The following is a 25,674-nucleotide window of genomic DNA, read 5'->3' on the forward strand; positions in this document are numbered from 1 at the left end:
CAATAGGGCAAATCTCAGCAGAGCCTCGGGAGGGTGGGCCTTTGCAGTGCCAAAGTAGGTCTGGGATACATGAAGGTGGAGCACAGGCAGGACACAGGGACCAGCCTGAGTAGTGGTCGTCAGCCCTGATACCCCTGCTCTGGACCTTAGTTTCCCTTCCCCTGACCCTCTGGCCAGTGCTCAGGGATACCATCCGCTTCACTGAACCCATCTGTCTGAGACTTGCTCACATCTTCCTCTTTTGTGACTGGAGGGCACAGGGCAAAGCACTAAGCCATACAGTCACAGAGGGAACACAGAGCCTAAAGTTACAAAAGGACAGAGGGGAGAGCAGCAAGGGAAGCTTGGTGCCATTGGAAGAGGGGAAGACGGGAGGGGCAGAGGTGCCCAGGACCATGGCCGAGGCTGTCACTTACGCAGACCTGCGATTTGTGAAGGCTCCCCTGAAGAAGAACATCTCCAGCCAGTTAGGAAAGGGTAAGGGTGAATGAGCATCACCATGATTCTGCATCCCCATCCTCCTTCATGATCCCACCCCACAGACCCCCATTCCCCACCCCCATCTTGGTCCCTTTTCTCTCCTCTCCAGACCCAGAGGCTGATGAGGATGGGGAACTCACCTATGAGAATGTGCAAGTACCCCCAATCTCAGGGGGAGCCTTGAGCTTGGCTGCCTCTGGACTAGGAGACAAAACCAGTATGAAGAGCCCAGGGGATGTGTATTTCCGGGGAAGGGGTTGAGGGTGGAGGGCTGTGTCTTGAGCTGGGGAGTCGGCAGTATTCTTAGGAGGGCAATACTCTTGAGAAAAGGAGGTGGGTGGGGAGGTTCTTAGGAAAGAGAAGAATGAGGACTGGCAGCCAGGGGAAGAATCGAAGCTCCCAGAAGCAATGTGAAGATCCCAGTGGGGAGACAGGACTGGGGAGGGCAGCCCTGTGGGAGATGAGTTCGAATGGGAAATGAGGACTCACAGGAGCGGGGAGAGGGTGAGAGCACTCCCAAGAGAGGGTTTGGGGCAGACAGAGAGGGACCCTGCAGAAAAGATAAAGGGAGACCCTGGAGGGCAAGGAGGGGATCCCTGGGTAGCTGAGGAACTCTGGAGAGTGCTAAGGCCAACCCGGAACAGTTGCAGAAGGCAAGGAGCGGCATTGGAATCTCAGCGCGGTGGACGGGGTTGGTGGGTGGGGCGGGAAAGGGGCATTTCCCGGAGCTTTCCATCTTCGAATTGGACTCTCTCGCCATGCGCAGGAGTCCATTTGGAGCTGCCAACAGCGTCCTGGAGCTTCGTGACGTCACCAGCCGACAGCAGGCTTCTGGGCTGTGAGTTCCGCGCCCTCCCGGCCCCGCGCGCGTAGGCGTCCTCGCTCTCTTTGCCAAGCCCGCGAGGCCGGGCGGGGGTGGGCGCGGAGCGACGTGGTGGCGCCCGGCCGGGCGCTGGTGTTGCTGGGCTGTGCGGTGTGCAGGTCAGGTCCCGGGAGTGAGCCTGGGGCGCAGCCCCCCCGGACCACCTGGGCAGCCCCGCGACGCCCTCCCCGGCCACCTTCACGTGCATCTTTCTAACGTGTCGACCCAGATCCTCTCCGCCTTTCGCCTCTGGCGAAGGTCTGCATCCACATACCTCTCGCCCTTTCTCGGTCTGAGATTTAGTGCCCGCTCCTACCAGGTAGCGCCCTCAGTCCTGCTTACCAGTAACAATCCCCAGCCCTTATTCTGGAACGCCTTCCCTCTGCTATCTGCGGAAACTCACTGCCTGCGGGAGAAAAAACACCAAGCCTGCACCACGTCGTCTGAGAGAGGCTCTTTTCCGTTTATCTCCCCACCCACCCCTTCGGTCTATAAACCCTTTCTTGAGGCTAACTGCCCCTCATCCCACTGTCTCCCTAAGGCTGTGCAGCCTGGTCCAAATACCTCCTTCTGAGCCTGCTCCTCACCTGCCTGCTGTTAGGGATGGCTGCCATCTCCTTGGGAGTGCGCTGTGAGTATGGCTGCCCCCATTTCCCACTTAGCCGAAACAACTTTCTTCCTTACTCTCCCCAACAAGCTGCCCTTCCTCCGGAGGGTCCGGAGCTACTACCACCACATCCTTAGCTTTCGGTCTGGTTTCCAGCCAGGTCTGTTTTAGAGCAGTATGTCTTTCTAAATTGTCCTCACTTAATCCAGTACCTCAGGCTTTAGGCAGTCAGATCTTAGGTTTCAGCCCGATAAGCAAAAAGTTGTTAAGAAGCAGAAAAATGACATTGAAGTCTCAGGGCAACAGGTCACAGCTGAAGATGCCCTCCAAATCTCTCTTTATGGCCAAACAGATCTGCAGGTGTCTCAGCAGCTCCAGCACACCAAAAGGGTTCTAGAAGCCACTAACAGCAGTCTGAGCCAGCAGCTCCGCCTAAGTATCAGCCAGCTGGGGCAGAGGGAACAGGATCTACAGGGGGCCAGGAGGGAGCTGGCCCAGAGTCAGGAAGCACTACAGGTGGAACAGAGGGACTGCCAAGATGTCAAAGAGCAGTTACAGGCCTGCCAGTCTGACAGGGAGAAGACAAAGGAGACCCTGCGAAGTGAGGAGGAACGGAGGAGGACCTTGGAGGAGAGGCTGAACTGCATGCAGGACACACTGAAGCCTTTGTTTATATGCCCCTCACCAGGTAACTGCTCTGGGAGAGGAGAGATGGGAGGGTCTGCTGTTGTTCAGGAAATGGGTAAGGAACCATAGTGGTGGCTGACATGAGTATGCAGCCTTAGCCAACGGGAAGAAGGATCAAGCTACATACTAGATTTGGGGAGACTCTCCCAGCTCTAAGGCAGACACTGTGGGAGAGAGGAGGGGAACAGCCAGCCTGAAAATCACACTCTAAAGCAGCAAACTCAGATCTCATCTGGCTTGATATCAGTGTCAAGGATTGGTTGTTTGTATATTTTTCTAAGGAGAGGGTCTATAGCTTTAATTAGTTTTCACTACATCTGAGATTCTCAAAAAGGTTAAAAATTACTGATTGACTAGGTACAATCTGGTGGTGGGACAAGGCAGTTGAAGCTCTCAAGTATGAGTGACACATTGAGGTGGGTGGGGGTAATGTAGGGGTAGGAAACTGGGGTGGAGTATTCACCCAGTCAGTATGTGGAGATGAGGAAGGGGGACACATAAAAGGTGAGGGGTCGTGCCAAACAGGCTGAGGTTCAAGGCCGGGTTCTAGGCCCAAGGGGACTAGAATGTTTGTGGACTGGTTATCTGTAGTCGAGGTTAGGCTCAGTCTAGCCTCAAGGAGCATCTGGTTACTTTCCCAAGGCTTAAGACAGAGAGATTATGTGCGTACACTACCAGCCCTCATTTTTTTGTTGTTGTTTTTTACCTTCTTATTCTCTATGACCCTCAGTTCCTTGCCAGTGCTGCCACCCATCCCCACAGCTACACCCTAGACCTCAGCAACCCAAACTGCTCTTCCACTGAAAGGACAGTTTCAGACCTCCACTGTGACCACAGCTGCCCCCCATCTAGGCTTTCCCCACACTTCTTCAACTGCATTGAGGCCTCCAACCCATTAACTCCCGTTTCTCCTTTTCATCAGCCGTCACCTGTCCTCACTTCTCTCTCTACCCATCTTGCATTCTGGGGTCCATCATTTCAACCGCCCACTCCTTTGTTCCATTGTCCTTCATGTTGCACCTGAGTGGCAATATCTCAACTCTAGATAAACTCAACTGTCCACCTTGCCCATGCCTGCACCCAGGTGTGACAAATTGTGTAATCATTCTGTTGGATGCCACTGAAACTCTAGTTTCAACCTCAGCTAGGGCTTCAGCGCTGCCTGGCAACTGCAGTGGTCATCTTGCTCCCCATAACTCCTTACCCTACTACTTTCTCTCTCACTTTCAGCAGATGCTCTATTCTGTCATAGAAGAATTCTCTCCATTTTCCACCACCAAGTCTATGTATCCATTTGCATTTTTGCCTACCCTCATCTCTTGGAAGGATAAGTACAACAGCTTGCTGGATGTTTTTCCTAAACATTTTCCCAAACCCCCATTCCACTCTTCATATTGCAGGCAGGATAATCCTTTAGAAACAAAAATCTGATGAAGATTTTTGTAAATACTATATGTCCAGCACTGCACCCAGGCATTTGGGATCTAGGGAATGAACAAAATTCCTCTATGTAAAACTCTACATTCGCTTTCTCTTCCTTGTAATATTAAAATAAAAAATCCTTAACATGGCTTCCAGGACCCCTACTGACCTTTCAGCATGCCACTTATTCCCTCGCCCTCTTCTTTTTGGCCACAGGTACTTCTTTTTATTCCTTTAAGTTGCTATAGGATAGCAGTTCGAGAGAGTAGTTGGGTGGGCACATGAGAAAATGTAGATAGAAGAGCGGGAGCTAGTGGAGAAGGAATGATTTTTTGAGTGACAGGGAGAGGACTGATAAAAAAAAAACAATGGAAAGAGGTGGGTTGGGGTCAGGAGCACAACAGATCGAGTTGTGGGATGTTAAAGAAAGAGGGATGTTTATTTTTTATGGATGGTCAGGAAAAGAGGAAAAGAGAAGAGAAATTTTGAGGTGGAGAGGAGGGAAATGACGAGAGTTCACGGAGAGTGTCTGACGATTTTAGCAAAGCAGGAACTAAGGTTGTCTACTTGTGGAAGAGTGGAGAGAAAGGAGGTAGCTAGCAGCTTGAGGAGTGTGGGAAAGTTGAATATGCAGTGGGGAATGCTTTAGGGAGCTAATGAGATGAACGAGTGGCCCACTGAACACTTATGGGGGGCCCAGGTGAGGTTAGCTAAAATGGGAGTGGGGGACTGGAATCATTCAGAAATTGGGAATAGCACCGTTAGCCCTATTAAACCTCCTAGATTGTTAAAGAGTAAAGTTGCTGAGTGTTAAAGGCTTATACTAAGTATATGCAGGTGTGGCACATCCAGAAAGATTGCAAAGATCAAGGGCTAGAAGTCAATGAAGTCGTTAAGATCAGATGCAGGGGAATATTGTTAGCAACTAGATTGCTGAGTGGTCACTTTCATCCCAAGTGTTGAGATCTCCCTCCTAGGTCTGGCTGTGCTGTCACATTCTTTCTTTTTTTTTTAGATACCTGCTGTCCTGTGGGATGGATACTGAACGAGAGGAATTGCTTTCTCATCTCACCTGTTAAAAGAAGTTGGAGAGAGAGCCAAAACTATTGTAAATCTCTGTCCTCCAACCTGGCTGTAGTCAATGACTATTCTTTTTCAGTAAGCATACCCTTATTCACAGACTGTAGTGGGTACTGTTAGGTAAAGGGACATATACTGTCAAGTCAGGAATGGCAGTGCACGGATAGCATGCATTTCTTTTTTTATGCAGCTTCTCAGCATAGTGCTCCAAGCAATCCCTACTAACTGACAGAGCTGGCATGAGAATTGTCTTATGAACCACTTTTACTTTTACTTGCTTCTCATCTCTGCTTTCTAGTCAGCATTCTGGGCTGCCTAACAGATTCTCTGACTGTCATGGCCTTTCAGGCAGAGAGACCCCATACCTGGTGGGCTGGATTGTAGGAATTGGTTCCTTGTGACCACAGCAGCCCCACAGAATCACTCCCTTTCAAAGGCTGGCAGAAGTTTCTATTCATCCGGGAGATGACCCCGAAGGGTGAGCCTGTATCTATCTACAGGGTGGCATTTGAAGGATGCAGGGATAGGTCACTGATGAGCTGATGTCATGTACCAAAGGTGGATACAGTCCTCTTGTCAAAGCTCCTAGGTCCCCCTAGAGTGTTCATTTTCTTCCATCAGTCCAAGTCTCCTCTTTTATACCCATTCCCCATTCTACTATTTGTCATCACTCTCCATTTACCTCTGGTCTCTCTGAATCTCCCCTCAGGAACCTTATCGCAGCAGCTTAGGTAAGATGTTTACTTCCAATATTTTGTCTGAAACATATTGGATTACCCTCAACTCTAATAAGGACCAGCAGTGGACTAATGGTGTAAAAGACTCTGGGTAAGTTTGTTAGGACTTTTGGGTCTTTTCAATTGCATAATCCCTTCATAAAGACATTAATGACATTTCCTTCCAGGTCCTGTTCCCAAACCTTTCACAACCAATATCGTAATTGCCTATGTGTCCATTTCCTCTATTAATAACTCTTTAGGGCATTTCTATTCTCTATTATAGCCCTACTTCCTAGAAATCCCTGGCCCATGCTTTTATTTTTAATTACTAGGTTGGGACCCATGTTATTTTTTTCTCAGAAGTTAGGGCTGATGAAGGACCCTGGCATTCGAACTTACTGTCCTTCGACAAGGCTACCCAAACTGAGGCTATACGTTCTCAGCCAGGGCCATTTGGGGAGTAGCCTCAGGGGACCAAGGAAGCAGCGGAGCACCTTTGAGGTCCAACCCAGGGACCTCAAACAGAATGGTTACCTCCTGTGTTCCCTAACTGGAGTTTCCACCTTTAAGACCTCGAGTTATTTTCCCCTCCCTGGTCTGAAAGCCTCTTTGGTTTGGAATCCAGACGTCCCTGAACTGCGCCCAAACGTGGCCTTAGGTAGGCAGGGTGAGTTAGGACTTGGGCTAGGTTTTATGCAGATCAAAGGAAGAGAAAGGAAGAGAGGGGACCAGAGATTATTGCTGCTCTATTTCACCACTATATAGGTCTTATGCTCAAAACCAAAGATGTATCAAGATACAAGCCTGGTGGCCAAAAGTACACTCAGCGGAGTGTAATAATCGTCTTCCGTGCATCTGTGAGATGGCAGCTTTTAGGTTTCCAGATGGGGACCGCTCTTTGCACTGAGCTGGGTAAGAGTGAGGGATGGGACTGAGGCATGGGAACCTGAGGGGAGTGGGACTCAGCAGGGGCCCAGAGGTCGGGGGAAGCTTGTTCCTGGGAATGACAGTCATGCCCACAGCCTCCAGGCACTTGGTCTGCTTATGTCAAGGAGGTTGCACAGGGAAGGCTGGGAGATGAAGGGAGGCCAGTGATGGGGTTGTCTAGGAGCTGGGGAGACAGAGTGAGCTGGATGAGGGTTTCTTAGTGACCATCAACTGTGGGGTTCGCTGATGCTTTACTCTTTCAGATACTCATGCCAATAAGAGCCCATGCCCCTCATCTCTAATCTGCAGCCTGCAGGTCCCAAGATCATCTCCCTCCAGCGTTTCCTCATTCTTCTTGAACAGTGCCCGGCCAAGGGTTAATCCATGCTCAACACTTCTAGCCAGTCTGCTGCCTGCTTGAAATCCTATCCCAGAAACTGGACTGTTCCTGGGAAAAGGGGGAAGAAACCTCTAGAAGAGATTTTGGCGTCCCCAAGAACCTCCCATAGTGGAATGGGGGGTTAGGGGGAGGAGGGCGCACGGGCTGAGTGGATAGGGGCAGCCCGGAGCCAGCCAGGCAGTTTTATTGAAATATTTTTAAATAATCTGCACGTGTTAGTCTCGTGTGTCAGCAGTGCTGTGTCTGGTTCAGTGATCCCCACGGGATAGCAAGCCCAGGGGTTGGATAGGAAATGTTCTGTCCCTTGAGTCCATGCTGAGGTTCCCCTATAGGGGCAGGATAGCCGGTCAGCCAATCTGGGGCTGGCACTGTCCAGCATGTGCTCTGTCCTCACAGGGCATCCTGAAGGCTAAAGTTGGAGGCCTGAGACCACAGGCTCCATTGCTAAGAGCGTGCCCCAGGCAGCTGCAGGCTAGTTGTGGGTGGCTTGGCATGGTGCCCTCGGTGGCATAGAAGACTGCCCGCCTCACAGTTCAGGTTGCGGTAGCGGGCAACAGCTGGTGTGGGGCGGGGGCACATGGACAGGAAGCCAAAGCTGAAGGGGCCAAGGCAGCAGCCAGGGCAGGGCAGCCCCTCATCGGACTCCCGGGGAACTGAAGGGGGTGGTGAAGGTTCTGTCCGCTCCAGGGCTGCTGCCTGGGGCAGGCTATGTTGGGCCCGGTTCCAGGGCTCCCCGGCCCAGCCTTGTGGGGAGTTCACTACCACAGCTGGGGGGTTGTTGTTAAGGGGAGGTCCCGACCTAGGGGACCAGGGCTGGGAGGCCGAGGAACAAGTGCTGATGAAGTTGTCTGTGGCCACAGCCAGGGGCAGCTGGGGAGCTGGTCCTGGGGGTTCTGGCTCCGGACTACTGCCCTCACACTCCATGTTCTCTTCAGCTGAGGGGCCCACAGCGGGAGGGCCAGGACCTGGCAATGCTGTCTCCATACGTCGGGGGAGCTCAGGGGATGATGGTAGTGAGCGGCAGCGACGAGCAGGTGTCCCAGGCTGGACGAGGGTCTCTGGAGTAGTCACCAAGGGCAGCTGGCTGGAGGGCAGTGGTGATGGTAGTACAAGGGGCAGAGGGGCGACTGGCTTGCTGGGTGTGTCCAGGAGCTTGATCTTGCCACCCCTGAGGTCTTCCCGCAGTGAGAAGGGGTTGACTCGAGTCAGACTGTCCCCCCAGTTGGGGAGTGATTCTGGTGATGGGGGCAGGAAGAGGTCTGACCGGCTTCGGGAGAGCCGGGGATCTGGTCTGGGAAGCGTGGCAGAGGGACCCCCTCTTGGAACAGACCCTGTAGACAGAGAAGTCTGTGATCACTGTTCTCAGCATTGATAATTTCTTACGGGCCTCGTTTATTCTCCAAGAGGGTGGTGGGACTAGAGCTTAGAAAAGGGAGTCTGATAGGATGCTTTGGAAAGGGGAAGATGTTACCTCCAGACCCCTTTTACCTCTTTCCTTTTTTCCTTCCTTCAAGCTCTAGAATTAGAAAACTATCTTAGTTGAAATGTCCTCTCGCCCCACCCCCTTCTCAATTAATAAATGTACTTAGTTTCCCTCAGATAATTCCCTGAATTCTAAGGAGGAGAGAGGCAAAAAGACTCCAGTTGGGTCAAGGTTACACTCACTTACCCTTAATTTGTGTCAGGGGAGCCCTGGTGAGGGGGGCTGGCTCAGGCAGCTGCTCCAGGATCCATTCCAAATGCTGGGTGATTTCAGTGAAGGGTGCACGAGCGCTGGGTTCCATCTGAGGGGTAGGGAGAGGGGCAGCTTCACTTAGTGTTCCAAAATCGGGTCCCTGGTTTTCTTCCCATCACCTGGAACAGGACAGCCTTGTCAGCTGATGGATGGGGACAGAGGGCAGGGAGGGTGAAGCTCTTACGCTGCAGCAATGGATGGCCAGGAGCAGGAAAGGCAATGGGCAGTCATCCCCTACCAGGGTCCGGAAAGCAGGCACATCCAGGCCAAAGTCCTGTGGGGACAGAGAGGAGGGGTCTCAAAGTTAGCCTTCGTTGGCTAACTTCCTTCTGTATCCTAATGTGGACCTCGACCACTAGTGACTCCTTCTTAGTTATGAGCTGCCCAGTCTGGAGTTCCTCCTTTTCAAACCTGGAGACATCATTCACCTCAGTACGGGGTAGGTAGTCCGGGTCTGCGGGTACTCGTGCGATGAGCTCACAGAGGACAATCCCAAAGGCAAAAACATCAGCCTGGGGGGAGGAGATAATGTCAGGGGGAAGACTTGACAGTTTTCATGTCAGAATTTTGTCAGAAAGTGTCAGGAATTCAGGGGGGAGTCTTGACAGTTTTCATGTGTTGGAGGGGTGCCTGTAAAGGGCAAGGGGGATCTTGGGGGCCTCCTGAATATCTGGTAGGGTTGTTTAGGAACTTGGGATGGGGTCCTTTAAGAGTATCTCTAGAGGGTCTCTCGAAGGTCGTGAGGATCTAAAGGGTTGATGTCTCACCTTCTCATCATACAGCTCACCCCGCAACACCTCTGGAGCCATCCAGTAGGGGGAACCCACCACAGCCAATGGCTCCTTCCTTGCCCCTTCCCTGTAGGGCAGGGGCAGAGTCATCAGAAACATCCCACCAGAAATTCTCCCAAACAAAAGGGGCTGAGGTCAGCTCCCTTCCCACTCCAAGGGAAATGTTCCTGGGGGCTTCACTTAGATAGGGGTCTTCCGTGAGTTTTGGGGGAACAGGGGTGTTCACCTTACCTATACACAGGAATCTTTTCAGCCAGCCCGAAGTCACCCACAACAGCTGTGAAGCCTTGGTCTTCCCGTCGGATCAGACAGTTCTGACATACACATAGCATCCCCACACACCCATCACCTGCTGCTCTTTGATCTTTCAATCTATACCCCAAAAAGCTCTGTCACTCCAGAATAACCCCGTCTCTGATCTTCTAGTTCTCTAATGCATCCCAGTCTTGCAACATCATTCGCCACTCCAAAACACAATGTGGTGCTCAGTTCCTCAGAGACACCCGCTCAACCCAGTCCCCCATTCTCCAATACCTTGCTACTCTAACATCTTAACATATCTGTTATCTACATTCCAACATCCATGGGCTAGTTATAACCTAATAGTCTTAAATCCCCCTTCATGCCTCCACCCATCTGGCCAGCCTACCTTGGATGTGAGGTCTCTGTGGAATACACCTTTGGCATGCAGGTACTGCAGGCCATGGGCGATGTCCAGAGCCAGGCGGAGCCTGACAGGCCAGGATAGAGGTTCTGGGGAGCTGAGCAGCTGTTCCAGGGTCCCCCCATTCATATACTGGGGCATAGTAAAAGGAGAAGGGGAATGAATGTCAAGGTTTCAGTCTCTAGTCTCCCATTTATAAGCCAGGGGACACTCAAGAAGATCACAAAGGTCAAAAGGGTGAGCCAGTGCTCTAGGGTCCCCCATTCATATTCTAGGGCTGCCCTGTCCAATACATATGCAACTATTTAAATTTAAATTATTGAGTTTAAATAAAATTAAACATTCAGTTCCTCAGTCACAGTAGCCACATTTCCAGTGCTCTCTAACTACATGTGCCTAGCAGCTACAGTTTTGGATAGCACAGATATAGAATATTTTCATCACTGCAGAAGGTTCTATTGGACAGTACTGTTCTACAGGATATAGAGGATGAGAATAGCTGAGGCCTTTTACTTGTGGTTTGCCCATAGGGAAGTTCAGGGACGCCTCCCTGGGAGGAGGTCCTGCTGGTTCTCACTATTCCTCTATAGAAGCACCAGGGAGCTGACTCTCTCCCCTTGATGGTGGTGAGAGTACCCTCTCCTCGCCCATTCTCACCTCTGTAAGAGCGTGCAGCTGCCCCTGGTGCACACAGACCCCCATGAACCTAGAAGAGGGGAAGGAAGATAGGAGGGTAGGCTGTAAGGGTGCCGGCCACTCCACAGTTCCTACTTTTCCAGCGGGATCTTTCTCCTCCCCCTAGCAAGCTTCCCACCTAGCGGCTGGGGCTGCTCACCTTAGGATATTGGGGTGCCGAAGCCGATTCATCAGCTGCACCTCCCGTAGCGTGTTTCCCCGGTTACTGGGGAGCCTATTCATTTTCAGCACCATGACTTGCCCTGACTGTCGGTGTCGAACCTGCGGGCGGCAGGGGCCGGCAAGTCCCGGGTAGATCTGACAGGTCGCCCGGGACTGGGTCCCCTCGCTCCAGCCTCCGGTCTAAGGCTCGGTCCCGCCCCTCTGCTCTTTCTGCTGGTCCTTACCTTGTAGACCTCCGAGAAGAAGCCGGCCCCGATCTTCTCGGCGCAGTGGAAATCGTCCACGCGCGCCAAGCTGGACACGGCGCTGCGGAGAGCCCGGTAGGAGGAGGGGCGGCCCCGGCCCGGGCCTCCACCCGCGCCCCCCGGCCCTGGGGGCCCCTCCCCCGGCGCCTCTCCCGGCCCGGGTCCAGGGCCCCGCAGTGGGGGCCGTTCCCCGGCCATGGCCGGGCCCCCAACCCCGATCTGCCTCACATGGCAGGGTCCCCGGGCCCCGGGCAGGCAGCACTCGCCATGGGTGCGGGCCCAGCCCGATCCCGGGCGCCGGGGCTCCGGCTCCCGCCTTAGAGAAGGGAAGATTCGCCAAAGATCCTGGTCCCGCCCCCGCCGCGCCGGCTTGCTGGGCCCGGGTGGACACGGCTCCGCTCCGCTCTGCGCAAGGCCTAGGCCTGGGCCAGGCGGTGGCGGTGGAGTTCCCGGGCGCCGGCGGGCAGGCGGGCTCCCCGCTGGCGGAGGCGGGCGGGCGGCGGCGGCGGCGCTAGGCTTCGCCGCTGGGGCTCAGGCTCCGCGGCCTGCCAGGGGCGGGGCTGAGCCTGGCCTCTGCTTAACTCCTTCGAGCCCGGCCACCAAGCAGCGGCCACGCCCCCTCGGATACGCACCCCCAACGGTTGGTCGCGATGCCCTAGGAGAGTGGGTCAGGGGCGTCGCGGTCGAGTAAGATCGGGCCCTGGCAGAATAACTGAAGGGCAATAAAGGCTCATTGTGCATGTGTGCAGCTCAAATGTCTTTTAGCTGTCGGGTGAGTCCTTTCTCCCCTCACACCCTGAGGTCACTGTCATTTGAGGGCCGGGCTCTGGAAGCTGCACGATTCCTGGGCTTTATAGACCAGCAGGGCGGAAAAAGACACCTCAGGCCCAGCCACAATCTAAAGTAGCCCAGTAAACAAACCACCTCCCTGTCCCAACCTGCCCATTTCCCAGGTCTCCGTCCCTACATCTTACACATCTGGAATCATCTTCCTTTTCGGTCGCCTGTGAATGCCCAGGGTCGTGGCCCTTGGCCAGCCCATTCCTAGCGTGGCCCCGACTCCTCCTCACCTCATCCCACCTCCCTCGAATAAAGTTCAAATTCCAGAGCCTCCGCCCAGTGACAGACAGTCTGGACCTTCCTCTTACTACTTCGTCCAAATGACCTTCTCTCGCAAAAGAGGAGCCTCCACCTACAGAGAAAGCCCCTCCTTCCGCGAGATTCCCACCCCTCGGCCAGATCCCGCACCTCAAGGGGCCCTTCCCTTCGGACACCCCTCTCTTCCTCAGTGAGAACCCGCCCCTTCAGCGGGACCTTTCCTTAGTATGACACTGCCAACATTAGTGTGTACCAGGACCCTTCAGTGCGACTCCCCTCTGTGTATTCCTCCCATGCAGGGAGACCCCCAGCTCTCAGAGTGACTCCACCTGTCATTGTGACCCCTCCTCTCAACGTGACTCCTCCCCCTAGTGTGGCCCAGCTCTTATCAGTGTGACCCCACATCAGGTTCCACCCTCCATCACAGAGGACTCTGGTCTGTTCCTGAAGGCCAGAGGGGGAGCTGCAGGCGGCGTCTTAATCGACGCGAGGACCTGAATGCGCACGCACTGGCTGGGGACCCTGTACACTCGCCGTACCCGTTGCTTCCGGTTCTCGGCTGGCTCCACCCGCCAGTCATCGGTGAAATAGCCAATCATAGCTAGGGGTGGGTGACATAGCTCGATGCCGGTGGACTGCTCCGGGCGAGCGGTGATGGGAGTCGGTGAGCGCCACCTAGCGGTGGGATGGCCGGTGATGGGAATGGAGGCTGCGGGGCCTCGGAAGTGAAACTGGCTGCGACAGAGCTTTGGAGCGAGGCTGAGTTCTCTTCAAAAAGTCTAAAGTACTTTATTTCTATTTCTGTGGTAAGCCAAAAAGAGAATAAAAGCACAATCCACATCCGTGTGGGTAACCGCCTTCTAATAGAGTCCTGTCTCATGTGTATGAGAGTTGGGGCCAAGTACTCTTAAATTGTCAAGGGCTAATGAAAAAAGAATAAAGGCAGTCTTAAATTCTAAACAATGCAGGGTCGAGAGAAGGCCAGATGCCGTCTCGTTGAGGTAAGATTTAGCGCAAATTTGGAGGGAAGAACAGGATTGATTCACAGTCCTTCCAGAGCCAGTGGAGACCGGCCAATCTGGAAAACAACCTGTGTCTGGACCATGTGCATCATATTCATTCTTCAGAGTCAGTTTGGTCTCCGTAAAACAAGTTCACTCATTACATTAATGTTAACATCTACAACTATTTAATTTGTAAATTTGCTTTCTATAGAAGTATGAGTTCTATAAATGCTAGGAATTGATGCATCATTTTGTTTTAGTATCATAATAGATCATTTAACTGACACAGATCTGACTCAATTATCCAAGTTTGAGAATTACTACAGTTGGTGATAGTAATTCTAAGCTGCGGAGTCAGGTTCCTGTTTTAGAAAGATCATTGTGGTGGTTGTAGGGAGGTAGGGAGACTGATGAGAAAGTAGGCTCTGACATTGCTTCAGTCAGGAGAGGATGAGGGACTGAACTAGCATAGGGATAATAGGGAAAGAGAGAAGGAATCATTCAAGTAGTATGGGAAAACTTGATTGATTAGTATCCAAAGTAAGTCCTGTGGAGAGAGAGAGCATCAGTCATGGTAATATTTACATTTCTAGCTTAGATGACAGGGATGATATCCACTGAGATAATGAATCCAGGAGGAGGAAGGTAAATGATTGCAATAAACAAAGGGGTAATGGTAAAGAAAACTATGAAGATGGATGCCACCATCCAAGTAAGGTGTATAAAGGAAGAAATAGGCCGGCAGTGGAATCCTGGGGAAGATCAATGTTGAAGGGCAGATTGAGGAAGAGAAGTCTATGAAGGAGACTGAGAAGAAACAAGCTGAAAGACAGGAAAAGAATCTAGAGAGTCTGGTGTCATGAAATCCAAGGAATGGAGAGTTTAGGAAAAATAATAAGGAACAGCATTAAATAGTGCAAAGGGTTTTGCTAAGTTTTAAACGTTCCTTGAGTTAGGCTATTAGAAGATCCTTTTGTTGTTTTTCAAACATTTTATGATGGAAAATTTAAAAACAACAAACAAACAGAACAATAAACCCTTATTTACCTTGGGTGAGTAAGACCATTTTGTTGGAGACCCACGCCTCAGTAGTCCTGTTGCCATAAGTGACGTAGAGTAAAAGTACCTGCTTTCATGTACCTTCTATGCCAGTGATTCTCTGATGACTAATTTATGGCCAGTCTTGCTTCATTTATACCCCTGCTGTCTTCCTCCTACTCACTTATTTGGTGCATATTTCTGACATATAATTTCATCAATAAATATTTCAATATCTCTAAAGATAAAGATTCTTCTTTATTTTTAATTTTAAATTTTTATTATTATTTTTAAAACATTTTTAAAATTTTCCTCCTCCCCTCTGCTAAGGATTTTTCTTTAAAACAAAATCATAGTGACATTGTCACACCTAAAAAACAGTAATTTCTTAATATCATCAAGTATCTAGTTGACATTTTCCCCATTGTTTTATAGTTTAAAAAAATTGTTTATTTGAGTCAAAATCGCGAAGGTCCATACTTTGCAGTTGATATGTCTCGAATCTTTTTAAATCCTTAAGGCCATCCTCCATCTTTTTTCCCTTACTACTTAATTTATTTTTTAAGAAACCAGGTCATTTGTCCCATAGATTTTCTCAAAGTCTGAATTTTGCTGAGCTTCTTTTGGTGTAATTTAGCACATTCCTCGGTCCTCTGCTTTTCTGGCAAATTGGTGCTAGAGACTTAATCAGATTTAGATTTAATTATTTTGGCAACACTAATCCGTAGGTGGTGTTAGTACTTTTATCAGGAGGCACAGTGCTGCTGGCCTTTTTGTGATGTTAGTAACTAAAGATGATCATTGTCTATTCCAGTGTTGATTAAATTCAGCACTATTGACATTTTGGGCCAGATAATTCTTTATTGTAGGAAGCTGTCCTGTGCATTGTAGGAGGTTTAGCAGCATCCCTGGCCTCTATCTACTGAACGCCAGTAGCAACTTCCCCAATTGCAACAACGAAAAATGTCTGTAGACATTGCCAGTTGTCCCCTAGGAGGCAAAATGTCCCTGATTGAGAACCACTGGTCTAGGTTCATTAGTACAGGAGTTTGCAAATGATATTCTCATTCTATCCTTCTTTCTTTGTTTGCTAGGTAGAATACCTCTACAAAGAGAAACTTTTCCACATCAACTATTTGTTCCCCAGAGATATATTTCATGTAGGAAAGGCAAGAAAAATGCTTGATTGTTTCCCTTTTATTTTACTAGCTTTTAAAGTAGTGAGTTGGTTCCCCAGTGTCCTCCAAAAGGGACCAATGAGGTGTTTGTTTTTTTTAGTATTATGAACTCATAATTTAACACCTATATGCTGTGTCTCAATTGTTGGCAGTTTTTATCATTTTGATGTTTAAATTGTCTGTTTTGGCCAGTGGGGACTTATTCAAATGGGCTCCTGAGTCCTTTTGATATGACCCTGAAGGTTTCTTGCTATTTGTTATACCAAAATCTTCCTGGCTTACTTTGCGCATTCCTAGACTAGAGCTGGTATCAGCTATTTTTCCCTTTCATGATTCCTTTTAGTTGGAAATAGTATTTAGAGACCACATCTGGGTTCTATGGATATAAATTATTTAACTTTAGGTAGAACAGTTAAATGAATGTGTAATTCTTCTCAAAACAGTCCCCTCCACCATCTCATTATAAAAAATTTCAGACATGCAGAAAAGTTGAAGGAAAGCATAATGAGCACATTTATATACCCTACCCTAGGTTTAACAGTTGTTTAGATTTTGTTGTGTTTTTTTCTCTCGTGTGGTGTGGTACGGTATGCTATGATATATATCATCATAAAATTTTTATTGTACCATTTAAAAATAAGTTGCAGGTATCTTGATACTTCATTAGCATTATCTCCTAATATCAATATCATTATAATGGAAACCATAATATCATTATCATACCTTGAATTAGTTTCTTCATTCTCTTCATATTTTATAGGCTCCTCTTTCTATGTATGTCTCTTTTGCTGATTCTTCTTCATCTTCCTGACCTCTCAACTGTGGTGTACCCAGAGCTCCATCATGGGACCTCTTCTCTACTCACATACACAGTGGCTCATTCCATTAACTCCAAGGCTTTAAATACTATTTATATGCTAATGACCTCATTTTCTCTCTCTTGCCCCAACCTCTGCCCTCTAGACTCCTATATTCAATTGCTTACTTATCATCTCCAGTTGTATATCTAATTACCTTTTCAAAATTGATGAGTACAAAACAGAACTCTTGAATCCTCCCTCTCTTTACAGCTCTTCTTCAAGGCTTCCCTATCTCAATAAATTCAATTAGATGCTCAGGCAAGACAATTCAGTTATCTTTGACTCCTCTCTTTCTACTCCATATCCAGACCACCAGCAAATTGTGTATGCTCTACGTTTGAAATCTATCTATAACCTGATTGCTTTGGACATTTTCACTACCTCTAACCCACTTGAAGTCACCACTGTTCTTACCTATAGTATTGCAATAGCCTCCTTTCTGGTCTCCCTGCTCATACCTTTATCTCCCTATAGCCTATTCTCTATACCAGTGGTCCCCAACCTTTCTGGTGCCAGGGACCAGTGCTCCTGAGAATCTAATGCCTGATGGTCTGAGGTGGAGCTGAGGCAGGGATGCTAGTGCTGGGGAGCAGCTGCAAATACAGATGAAGCTTTGCTCACTAGCCTGCCACTTACCTCCTGCTGTGTAGCCTGGTTCCTAATAGGCCATGGACTATTACTGGTCTGTGACTCAGGGCTTGGGGAATACTGCTGTACACAGCAGCCAGATATTCCTTTTAATATGTAAGTCAGATAATTTAATCTCTGCTCAAACCCTCTCAACTCACTGAGAATTAAATCCAAAATCTTATAATTTTATTACTAATATTTATACCTTTGATTTCCATTCCCTTGCTTAAAACCTTCAATATAATGTTGAGTGAAGTAGTGGCAGTAGACACTTATATCTTGTTCCTGATCTTTAAAGTAATGCTTTTAATGTTTCGCTACTAAATTTAATATTTACTGCAGGGTTTTTTTTGTTTTTTGTTTTTTTTTGTTTTTGGTAGCTATTGATAACAATTAGCTATTATCACAAAAGTGTAACTAACCATATCAAAACTCAGTGGCATAACACAATTACTTATTCTCATAAAGCTGTGGGTTGACTGGGGTCAACATTCTAAACTGGGATTGGCTAGAGAGTTTGGCTGGGCTCCATCCGTCCCTCACTCCTCCTGGGACGAGCAGGATAGCCTGGGCAGGTTCTTCTCATGGTGATGGAAGAAGTGCAAGAGGACGACAAGCACAGTTTTGCAACTGTTTCCATGTCTTTTGGTCATGTCATGTCTGTCAATATTCCAGTGGCCAAAGAAAGTCACAGGGCCAAGCCCAAGTACACTCTATTTATAAAGGTGGTGGTAGGAAGGGAGAAAAGATTTCTAAACAATGATATGTTACATTAATCAATTTTCTAATGTTTAACTGACTTTGCATTTATAGAATAAACCCAACTTGATCTTCATGTGTTCTTTCTCTCCTCCCTCCCTCACTCACTCCCTTCCTTGCCCTCCACCCCACTTCCTTCTTTCCTTCTCTTTTTCTTAACACTAGATTTGTTTTTTTTTGTATTTTATTTTTTATCAGCTTTATACTGAGATATAATTCACATACCATATAATTCACCCATTTAAAGTTTACAATTCAGTGGTTTTTATTATATTCACAGAGTTGTGCAACTATCACCACAATTGTTCTAGAATTTTTTCATTATCCCAAGGCAAAACCTCATGTCCATTAGCAGTCACTAACTACATCCCCCCCAAACTCCCTTATCCCCAGCCCTAGGCAACCATGAATTTTCAGGTTGTATAGATTTGCTTCCTTTGGATATTTCATATATGGAATCATATGATACATGGTCTCTTGAATCTTGCTGCTTTTACTTGGCGTAATGTTTTCAAGGTTTATCCATGTTATAGCTTGTATCAGTACTTCCATTTTTATTGCTGAATAATATTCTGTTGTATGAATGTAACATGTTATTTATCTGTTCATAAGTGGAAGGTCATTTGGGTTGTTTCCACTTTTTGGATGTTATGAATGATGCTGCTATAAACAATCATGTACAGGTTTTTGTATGGTTATATATTTTTATTGTCTCATGTCCTTTTTGCTTTATCTTATTCCTCTGTTCCTTCGTTTCTACCTTCTTTTGGTTTGAATAAATATTTTTTAGCATGCCATTCTAGTTTTCCTGTCCCCTCCCTTTTTTTAAACTTATATATTTTAGTTACTCTCTCAGTGGTTGCTCTAGGGATTACAATCTAGTCAAATGGTTGAAAGACAAACACGCAATGACCTATACCATATAAGGTTGATTTCCTTTCAATAATCCTCTGAAGAAAACCAATCCTGTAATAATGCTGAAAGTGGAAGTCCTCTAATGTGTCATCTAACTGGTAATGCTGGCTAATAAGAATGTGATTGACATTTGAATATATTTTTCATATAATAAGCCATCTTATTGTACTATTATTAGTTATGGTTTTTCAGTGGGTTCTCAGGGTTTTAGTTAAGCAGATAAATTTTTTCTTCCTTTCCAATATTTACAGTTCTTATTACTTATTTTTATTTCATTTACTGTCTAGAATAATGTTCAAGCATAAAGGTGATAGTGATTAGTCTTGTCTTGGTTCTGGCTTTTATAAGATTGTCTAAAGTGAGGGACTATCAACTCTACATGCTGGCATCTACTTTATGCCCATTTTCCTATTAACCTCACTGAGATTTTCTAGTTTAGTTGTATAGAGTTTCACTTAATAGTCTTTTAGAATAAAAAAAAATTCTGTGTGCCTGTGTTTTTAGCCACTTCTTCATGCCATTAGGGGCTTCGTGTAGTCTTTTTTATCTTCTGGCTAGCTAGGCTAGTAGTTTGCTTATTCTGTTGTCTTTTTTTTTTTTTTAAACAGCTTCTATGATAATCACTTCAGTTGTTTTCCTGATTTATTGGTTTTCGTTGTTAGCTTCATAAACTTTTCCTCCTATTTTCCTTAGCTTATGATGTTCCTCCTTTTCTAGCTTCTTGAGTTGACTGCTTAGTTATTAGCTAATTTAGTTGGTTTTAGATTTGTTTACCTGGCTAGTCTGCCTACAGCCTTTTCTGCTGAAGCCATCATGCCTTCCACCTTCTGCCCTCCCTAGACACAGCTAGCTGATAAGGGCCTGATTCATCTGCTGTGAGGCCAGGCTTGAGTGTGGTATAGATATAAGTGCTTGTCTATATCTGCTTCTTCTTCCTTCCTAGCATATGGAAGCATATACTTCTGAGCTGTAAATTATTAATAATTGGTAAATCTAGGCAAATGTTACATTTTTATTGTAATTTTTGTTTTTTCCAAATTAAAAAGTTAAAAAATATATATACATACATATATATATACATATATATACATACATATATACACACATACACACATGCGTGTATATGTGTGTACATGCATATACACACATACACACATACACACATGTACATGCATATATACATACATGCATACACATACACATACCAGGGCTTTAATTCCCAGAAAAATGTGGATGGGGCCATGCATGAGTATTTTTAAAAAATCACTCTAGGTGATTCTGAAGCACATCCCAAACTCTGTTACTGTCCTAAACTCTTTTCCTTTCTCCCATTCCCACTGAATTCCAACCAAACACTATGAATTTCTACTTAGTAGTTAACATAAGATAGTCACTGGGCCATTGCTCTTTATGGCCCATTGCATCATCTCATCTATCTTATCCTACTCAGTGGGGTAGTAACATTAGTTTTCCACTTTATAGAGAAGAAAACAGGCTTGATGAGATGAATTTGGCTAAGGTCCATATCTCTAGTAAAACCAGGGTCTGAACTAGGTTTTTTGCTTGTTTTACTTTTATGTTGTGATGTCTTTGGCTCTAACTAAAAGAAAACTTAAAGCGGCCTTAACAGTAATGAAGTTATTTTACATAAAAAGGTTGGTTAATTTAGTGGCTCTACATTACCATCGGGGACCCAGCCCTTTCTACTCTACCATCTACCTTTGAGGTATTCTGGCTTTGCCCCCAGATTAGCTTAGATTTCTACAAGGATTCATGATAACTGCCAAAGTTCTACCATCACATCCACAGAACTTCTAGAGGCAGGAAGACATAATTCCTTCTTGTCCATGTCTTTCTCTTTAATTCGTTGTACATCTTTTTTGAGAGCAAGGAAATTCTTCCCAGGACTCTCCCTCACCCTAGAAGACTTCCCCTCATATTGCCAGAATGTCACAAGCCCATGTTAAGCTGTCATTAGCAAAAGGCATGGGACCACTGTGATGGGCTCAGACTAATCAAGATTCACTCCTAGGGCTGGCTCCAAGTGTCCCTGAAGTTCCTGGCTGCTCGGCAGAACAAAATTAAGGTTCTGTTAGGAAGAAGGGAGGTGGGGGTGGGGAATAGGTATAAAGTGTGCAACCAACAGTCTGTTACAGAATCTAAAAATCCAGGTTGTTAACCTTAACACACTACTGCTATTCTGGGCTCTCCCCTCAGCTCTCACCCTCACTCTAGCATATTTCCTTAAGAGCCAAGTCCCTTATAACTCTAGCTCTAAATGACATATTCCAAGGCTGATCTTGGCAGAACAGCGAGGAACATGAAATGTATTCCTTGGGACCCAGTGCTCTTGTGCAATTCCTGAGAAGTCAATGATACATGCTTGGTCAGAGCAGGCGCTGTCACAGTCTGGGGTGGGGGAGAAGAGCAGAAGCTCCTGGAAAGGTAGACTGGCCTGGCCCTGACTCAGCCCCAGAGCTGAGTTCTAATCATGCTATCACTCTCTCTCTCTGAGATCTCTCCTTTCTGGTCTGTACTTCTCTTAGAATCTGAATTATTTTCTTATCAAATTCTAATTTGCCTCCTTGTCTTAAACCCCAGCATTCCCTCATATCTTCTTCCCTTAAGCTTTCACAGTAAGAAAACCTGTATCCACTGACTTTACTAACCATTCATTGATTTCCCATATGTGTTAGAAGCTTAGAGACAACGCTAAACAATAGGGAAGGAAATCGAGTTTTAGTAGCTGTGTGGCAAGTGCTGGGGTAAGTTCTTTCACAGACACTATCTGACTTTATCCTTAATAACACCTTGGTAGGTTAGGTTATATTAACCTTCATATTACAGTTTAGGGAATTCAGGCTCAGAAGAAGTTAAGTCTTTTCAGAGAAGGTAAGGGCACAATCTGTTAGAAGCCCATGACTGCCTGACCTCACGCCTGTGCTCTTTCCCCACCCCACCATTCTGACTTCATGGTCTTTATTGTTACAAAACATATGAATACATTAATTTGAGCCTCACAACAGTAGCAGGATGAGTAGTAGTATCTGCATTTTATAAATGATAGTGGGGTTCAGAAATACTAAATGACTTGCCCAAAGTCATGTGGAGCTTAGCTTTTCTGACTCCTACATAGTACACATTCTGGCACTGTGGAGTGTGCCTAGCAGAGCATGGTATATTTGTTGAATGGACGATGATCCAGATTATAGTAGGTATTCAATAAATAATTGTCAAGCTCTATTATTAAAAATTAACTTAAGGTCTCTAGGTTGCTTTTTACCCCGACACCTCCCTTATGGGCTCTTGGCTCCCCTCAGAGACCCTCTTTTCCAAGGAACTCTATCACCCTTAACCAAGACTCACAAAGAGCAGAATCGACGTCTCCTCAGGTAGGTGCTCCAATGAGGGCTTCAGAAGGAAGAGTCTTCTTTTGAGATAGAGCTGAATGGACCTCAGTTTTTGCTTTCCCACCTCCCATCTCGGGGCTTCCTTAGGTCCTGGAGCGGGGAGGCTGTTCTCAGCCTTTTCCCAGGTGGCAGGACTGCATTTGTTCTGGAGTAGACAGACCTGTGAGTCTCTGCTATCCCGTTCCACTGGCCTTGGCCCTGGCAGTCATCACACTAGTGCCCCCTCCCCTCGCTCCTCCCTTCACCCCGCCCCTGCCTCTGGCTCAGCCCCACAGCCCTGGACACAGTACACACTGCCCAGGGCCTCTCTGCTCAAAGGGAAACAAAAGACTGCCTGAGTTCCCATGGCGCTATGGCCAGCACCTTCATACCAGGGCTGAACCCTCAGAATCCTCATTATATTCCGGGGTAAGACTTCTACCCAGAGCACAACTCTGTTTGCTTCTGGGAATAGGGGCATAGGGATATAGGAGCTGTGTCACCCAGACCTTGGAGGCCAAGTAGACATACTAGTACAGGAGGCCTAGGGCTGGGATATCTATTGTATTGGATGGAAAAAGAAAAGCAAGGAATAGTGGTAGCTGGGCCTGCTGTGAAGCTTTGTGTTGTCTTCTCTATGGTAACAGGGTAACAGCAGAGGGTAAGGGTTGAAAACCAAGACAGAGAATTGAGAAATGCCTGCTCCAAATATATACACAGCTGAGTCCAGAAAAGATCAGGACTTCAGAGGTCTCTGCTTCTGTCTCTGGGGAGGGTGGGACAGGGGGATTCTAGAGGTGAATGAGTGAGTCCTGTGCTACAGGTACACTGGACACTGCCCACTACTTCGGTTCAGCATGGGCCAGACCTATGGGCAGATGACTGGTCAGCTACTTCGAGGAGCTCCTGGCCTAGCCTGGCCCCCTGCCCGTCGCATACTTCTGCCTCCCATTCGGCCTCCAAGATCTCCAGAGGTCCCCAGGGGAAGCCTGCCTGTCAGGCGTGGGCAAGGAAGGCGCAGTTCCAGCATGATCCCTGGGTACACGGGTATGTAACACACGTATGAACAAGCCCCCATTCTAAAACATGTGTCCCAAACACTAACAGAAATCTTCCTTGCCCCCTGCCCACCCAGGTTTTGTCCCCCAGGCACAGTTCATCTTTGCCAAGAATTGCAGCCAGGTCTGGGCTGAGGCTCTGAATGATTTTACTCAGTGGCATGGGGAACAAGGGAGTCAGGAGCTGCCAAAGGAGGTCAAGGGAGAAGACGTGGAGAAAGACCAAGAGCCCAAGCTGGAGCCAGAACAGGAGGTGGAGAAGGAGCCAGAGCTGAGGCAGGAAGTGGGACAAGTGAGATCAAGAAGGCTTGGCGGGGAGTGGTGAGGGGTTGGAGAGGGGAGCATTACCTCTGAGTAGGTTTGGGGTGGCCATGAGCAGCATAGCTTTGGGTACAAGGGATGTGGGCTTGACAGCCAGCTATACTTCCCTGGGAGTTTGTTAGAACACGGGCCGAATTTGATAGCCCTGTTTTCCTTCTGTCAACTTCTCTCACAAGGCTTCCCCCTATTCCATGGATGACAGAGATCCTCGAAAGTTCTTCATGTCAGGTGAGGGGAAGTGGGTAATGACCAAAGGCGTGGGAAGGCCCCCAGGAGATCCTCACTCAGTATCCCCATCCCCCCAGGCTTCACTGGTTATGTGCCCCGTGCCCGCTTCCTCTTCGGCTCCAGCTTTCCTGTGCTCACCAACCAGGCACTTCAAGAATTTGGACAGACGTACTCACGGGGGAGACCCCAGAAGGGTCTCAAACATCTCCCCTCACTTTCAAAGACCTACCCTCAGAACCTGGGTCTTTTACCTAACTATGGGGGCTATGTGCCAGGTGAGGATATCTCCAGAGGGAGGCTTTAGGGACTGGAATATTTATTTGTGTGTGTGTCTGTGTGTGATGGGTGGAAGCAGTTTGGGGGATTGGAACTAACAGATATGGGGGATAATGGGTTATGTGATTTTATTATTGGGCAGAGAAGGAAACTGAGGTAGTTCACAGTGCGGGGTGAGAACCAGATTTTGGAGGGTCTAGGCGACTGGCTGAGAAATAGTTGGCTTTTCCATGCTACTGACTATAAGTGAGGGACTCTCTTGGCCACACAGGGTATAAGTTCCAGTTTGGTCGCACATATGGGCATCTCACCCATGATGCTCTGGGCCTCAGCACCCTCCAGAAGCAGCTCGTGGCATAGGTACCTGGACTTCGAGTTCTTTCTTCCCTTTTCATCTATCCCGGCCATCCTTTGGAAAGAGAGATGGGCTGGAGGGTGGGGGGAGGCACAAAGAGAAAAGAGAAAATGGGCTGGAGGCCAAGCACCTTTTTTATTAATAGGTGTAATAAATAAATAAATAAATACATAAACAGAAGCTTGGGCTCCTCCTCCGTCTTCTGACCATCAGGCTTTGGCCGCGGCCTATTTATAGTTGGGGGCTTAGGGATCTGGCCCCAATACTGTTACCCATCCTCCTCACCACTTGGCCCAGGGAACCCTGCAGATGGGCCTTCTGGTCACCTCTGTCCATAGGGACATGTTTGTCAGTACCCGTGGAAGGGCTGGCCCAGATGGTCCGGGGAAATCCTGGCAGCCCAGTGCTGCGTCCCTTCCATCTTTTCCTGGGTGGAGATCTGGACGAGGTCACTGGGTCAATTAAGGGGGAGTAATTAACACTGAGCACAGGGATATGTGGCCCAGCTCTCAGTCTGCTCTCTGTCGCCAAGCCAAAGGTCTTGGGAAGGGCTCTCAGGCTCTGAGTCTGAGGGTTATGAGGGTCCCTGAGGCCACCAGCATGCACAGGGCCTCAGTTTTGGCTGCTTCCAGGAGTTGGACTTGGAGTTGGGGTCAAGGTCACATAGGCCAGAGGCACCAGGCCTGTGTCAGGGCCACGGCTGCAGTGCAGCCAGTCTCCTCCGGCTGGTCCCAGCACCCGTAGGATATCTCCCTTGTGGAAGCTCAGCTGTCCGGGGCCTGTGGCCAGATGGTGGCATAGTGCCTTTACCTCACTGGGGAAACAACAAATGGAGGTCAGAGATACCCCACCCAAAGCCCAAAACCAGCCCCCCAATCCTTCTATATCCCAGGACTCACCATGGAGGCTTGGAGGGCAGGGCTGGAGAGTGTGGCTCCTGTAGGCTCTCCTTGTGCTCTGGCTCCCGGCGGGCGCCCACCGTCTGCGCCACTAGTTGGAACATGGACTTGTCCAGGCTCAGCCAGTCCGAGGGTAGCCTAGGAGACGGCAGCGGGAACCCTGGCTCCATCTGTGCCCTGGCTTAGATC

At 48.1% G+C, this 25,674-nt stretch overlaps 4 protein-coding genes across 18 annotated transcripts in view; 2 read left to right on the plus strand and 2 right to left on the minus strand.

The window, feature by feature from the left end:
* The first annotated feature begins 245 nt into the window (after positions 1-245).
* CD72 (CD72 molecule) lies at positions 246-7,236 on the plus strand. Of its 2 annotated transcripts, none has more exons than XM_039875458.1 (9): positions 246-477; positions 590-697; positions 1,247-1,318; positions 1,884-1,973; positions 2,302-2,637; positions 5,074-5,216; positions 5,848-5,966; positions 6,623-6,769; positions 7,094-7,236. In XM_039875458.1, exons 1-8 carry the CDS (start codon positions 396-398, stop codon positions 6,762-6,764), a joined length of 1,092 nt encoding a protein of 363 aa, XP_039731392.1. In that variant the 5' UTR covers positions 246-395; the 3' UTR covers positions 6,765-6,769; positions 7,094-7,236. The 2 variants fall into 2 exon arrangements, with proteins under 2 accessions (XP_039731392.1, XP_039731393.1); XM_039875459.1 differs by having other exon boundaries at positions 254-477; positions 7,048-7,189.
* A 101-nt stretch (positions 7,237-7,337) lies between these two features.
* On the minus strand, positions 7,338-12,012 carry TESK1 (testis associated actin remodelling kinase 1). Of its 2 annotated transcripts, XM_039875456.1 has the most exons (10): positions 11,457-12,012; positions 11,210-11,331; positions 11,032-11,080; positions 10,360-10,506; positions 9,942-10,024; positions 9,687-9,777; positions 9,348-9,431; positions 9,104-9,193; positions 8,854-8,968; positions 7,338-8,515 (listed from the first exon to the last, which is right to left on the minus strand). In XM_039875456.1, exons 1-10 carry the CDS (start codon positions 11,673-11,675, stop codon positions 7,629-7,631), a joined length of 1,887 nt encoding a protein of 628 aa, XP_039731390.1. In that variant the 5' UTR covers positions 11,676-12,012; the 3' UTR covers positions 7,338-7,628. The 2 variants fall into 2 exon arrangements, with proteins under 2 accessions (XP_039731390.1, XP_039731391.1); XM_039875457.1 differs by lacking the exons at positions 9,942-10,024; positions 11,032-11,080; positions 11,210-11,331; positions 11,457-12,012 and having other exon boundaries at positions 10,360-10,499.
* Positions 12,013-12,739: 727 nt separating this feature from the next.
* CIMIP2B (ciliary microtubule inner protein 2B) lies at positions 12,740-24,760 on the plus strand. Of its 8 annotated transcripts, none has more exons than XM_039875462.1 (6): positions 22,631-22,777; positions 23,172-23,395; positions 23,484-23,682; positions 23,904-23,955; positions 24,033-24,230; positions 24,503-24,760. In XM_039875462.1, the coding sequence occupies exons 1-6, from the start codon at positions 22,722-22,724 to the stop codon at positions 24,746-24,748; spliced, it is 975 nt and encodes a 324-aa protein (XP_039731396.1). In that variant the 5' UTR covers positions 22,631-22,721; the 3' UTR covers positions 24,749-24,760. The 8 variants fall into 8 exon arrangements, with proteins under 8 accessions (XP_039731394.1, XP_039731395.1, XP_039731396.1 ...); XM_039875468.1 differs by having other exon boundaries at positions 22,632-22,777; positions 23,484-23,723; positions 23,897-23,955; positions 24,101-24,230; positions 24,503-24,717; XM_039875465.1 differs by having other exon boundaries at positions 22,632-22,777; positions 23,484-23,698; positions 24,503-24,717.
* Positions 24,703-25,674, minus strand: part of RUSC2 (RUN and SH3 domain containing 2) — a 48,213-nt gene continuing 47,241 nt past the window's right edge. For 5 of the 6 annotated variants that reach the window (XM_039875451.1, XM_039875455.1, XM_039875452.1 and 2 more), the window contains 2 exons: positions 25,486-25,623; positions 24,703-25,400 (listed from right to left, as the gene is read on the minus strand). In XM_039875451.1, coding sequence (XP_039731385.1) covers positions 25,199-25,400; positions 25,486-25,623 — 340 coding nt within the window. In that variant the 3' untranslated portion in view covers positions 24,703-25,198. The remainder of the gene's footprint in view (positions 25,401-25,485; positions 25,624-25,674) is intronic. The other variant, XM_039875449.1, reaches the window with a different exon arrangement.

This window comes from Pteropus medius, unplaced genomic scaffold (assembly GCF_902729225.1).
Source record: "Pteropus medius unplaced genomic scaffold, Ma_sr-lr_union100, whole genome shotgun sequence".
Taxonomy (NCBI): Eukaryota; Metazoa; Chordata; class Mammalia; order Chiroptera; family Pteropodidae; genus Pteropus; species Pteropus medius.

Bases quoted from the DNA above. Each gene is read 5' to 3' on its own strand.
- CIMIP2B (XM_039875460.1), top strand. From the start codon at position 23,206: ATGGGCCAGACCTATGGGCAGATGACTGGTCAGCTACTTCGAGGAGCT. The intron at 23,396-23,483 runs GTATGTAACACA...CTGCCCACCCAG, and splicing joins CATGATCCCTGGGTACACGG to GTTTTGTCCCCCAGGCACAG. The intron at 23,699-23,903 runs GTGAGATCAAGA...TTCTCTCACAAG, and splicing joins TGAGGCAGGAAGTGGGACAA to GCTTCCCCCTATTCCATGGA.
- CD72 (XM_039875458.1), top strand. From the start codon at position 396: ATGGCCGAGGCTGTCACTTACGCAGACCTGCGATTTGTGAAGGCTCCC. The intron at 1,974-2,301 runs GTGAGTATGGCT...ATGGCCAAACAG, and splicing joins CATCTCCTTGGGAGTGCGCT to ATCTGCAGGTGTCTCAGCAG. The intron at 5,217-5,847 runs GTAAGCATACCC...ATCTCCCCTCAG, and splicing joins TCAATGACTATTCTTTTTCA to GAACCTTATCGCAGCAGCTT.
- TESK1 (XM_039875456.1), bottom strand. From the start codon at position 11,675: ATGGCCGGGGAACGGCCCCCACTGCGGGGCCCTGGACCCGGGCCGGGA. The intron at 10,507-11,031 runs GTGAGAATGGGC...ACTATGCCCCAG, and splicing joins AGCTGCACGCTCTTACAGAG to TATATGAATGGGGGGACCCT. The intron at 8,516-8,853 runs GTAAGTGAGTGT...CTCTGTCTACAG, and splicing joins TCCCCTGACACAAATTAAGG to GGTCTGTTCCAAGAGGGGGT.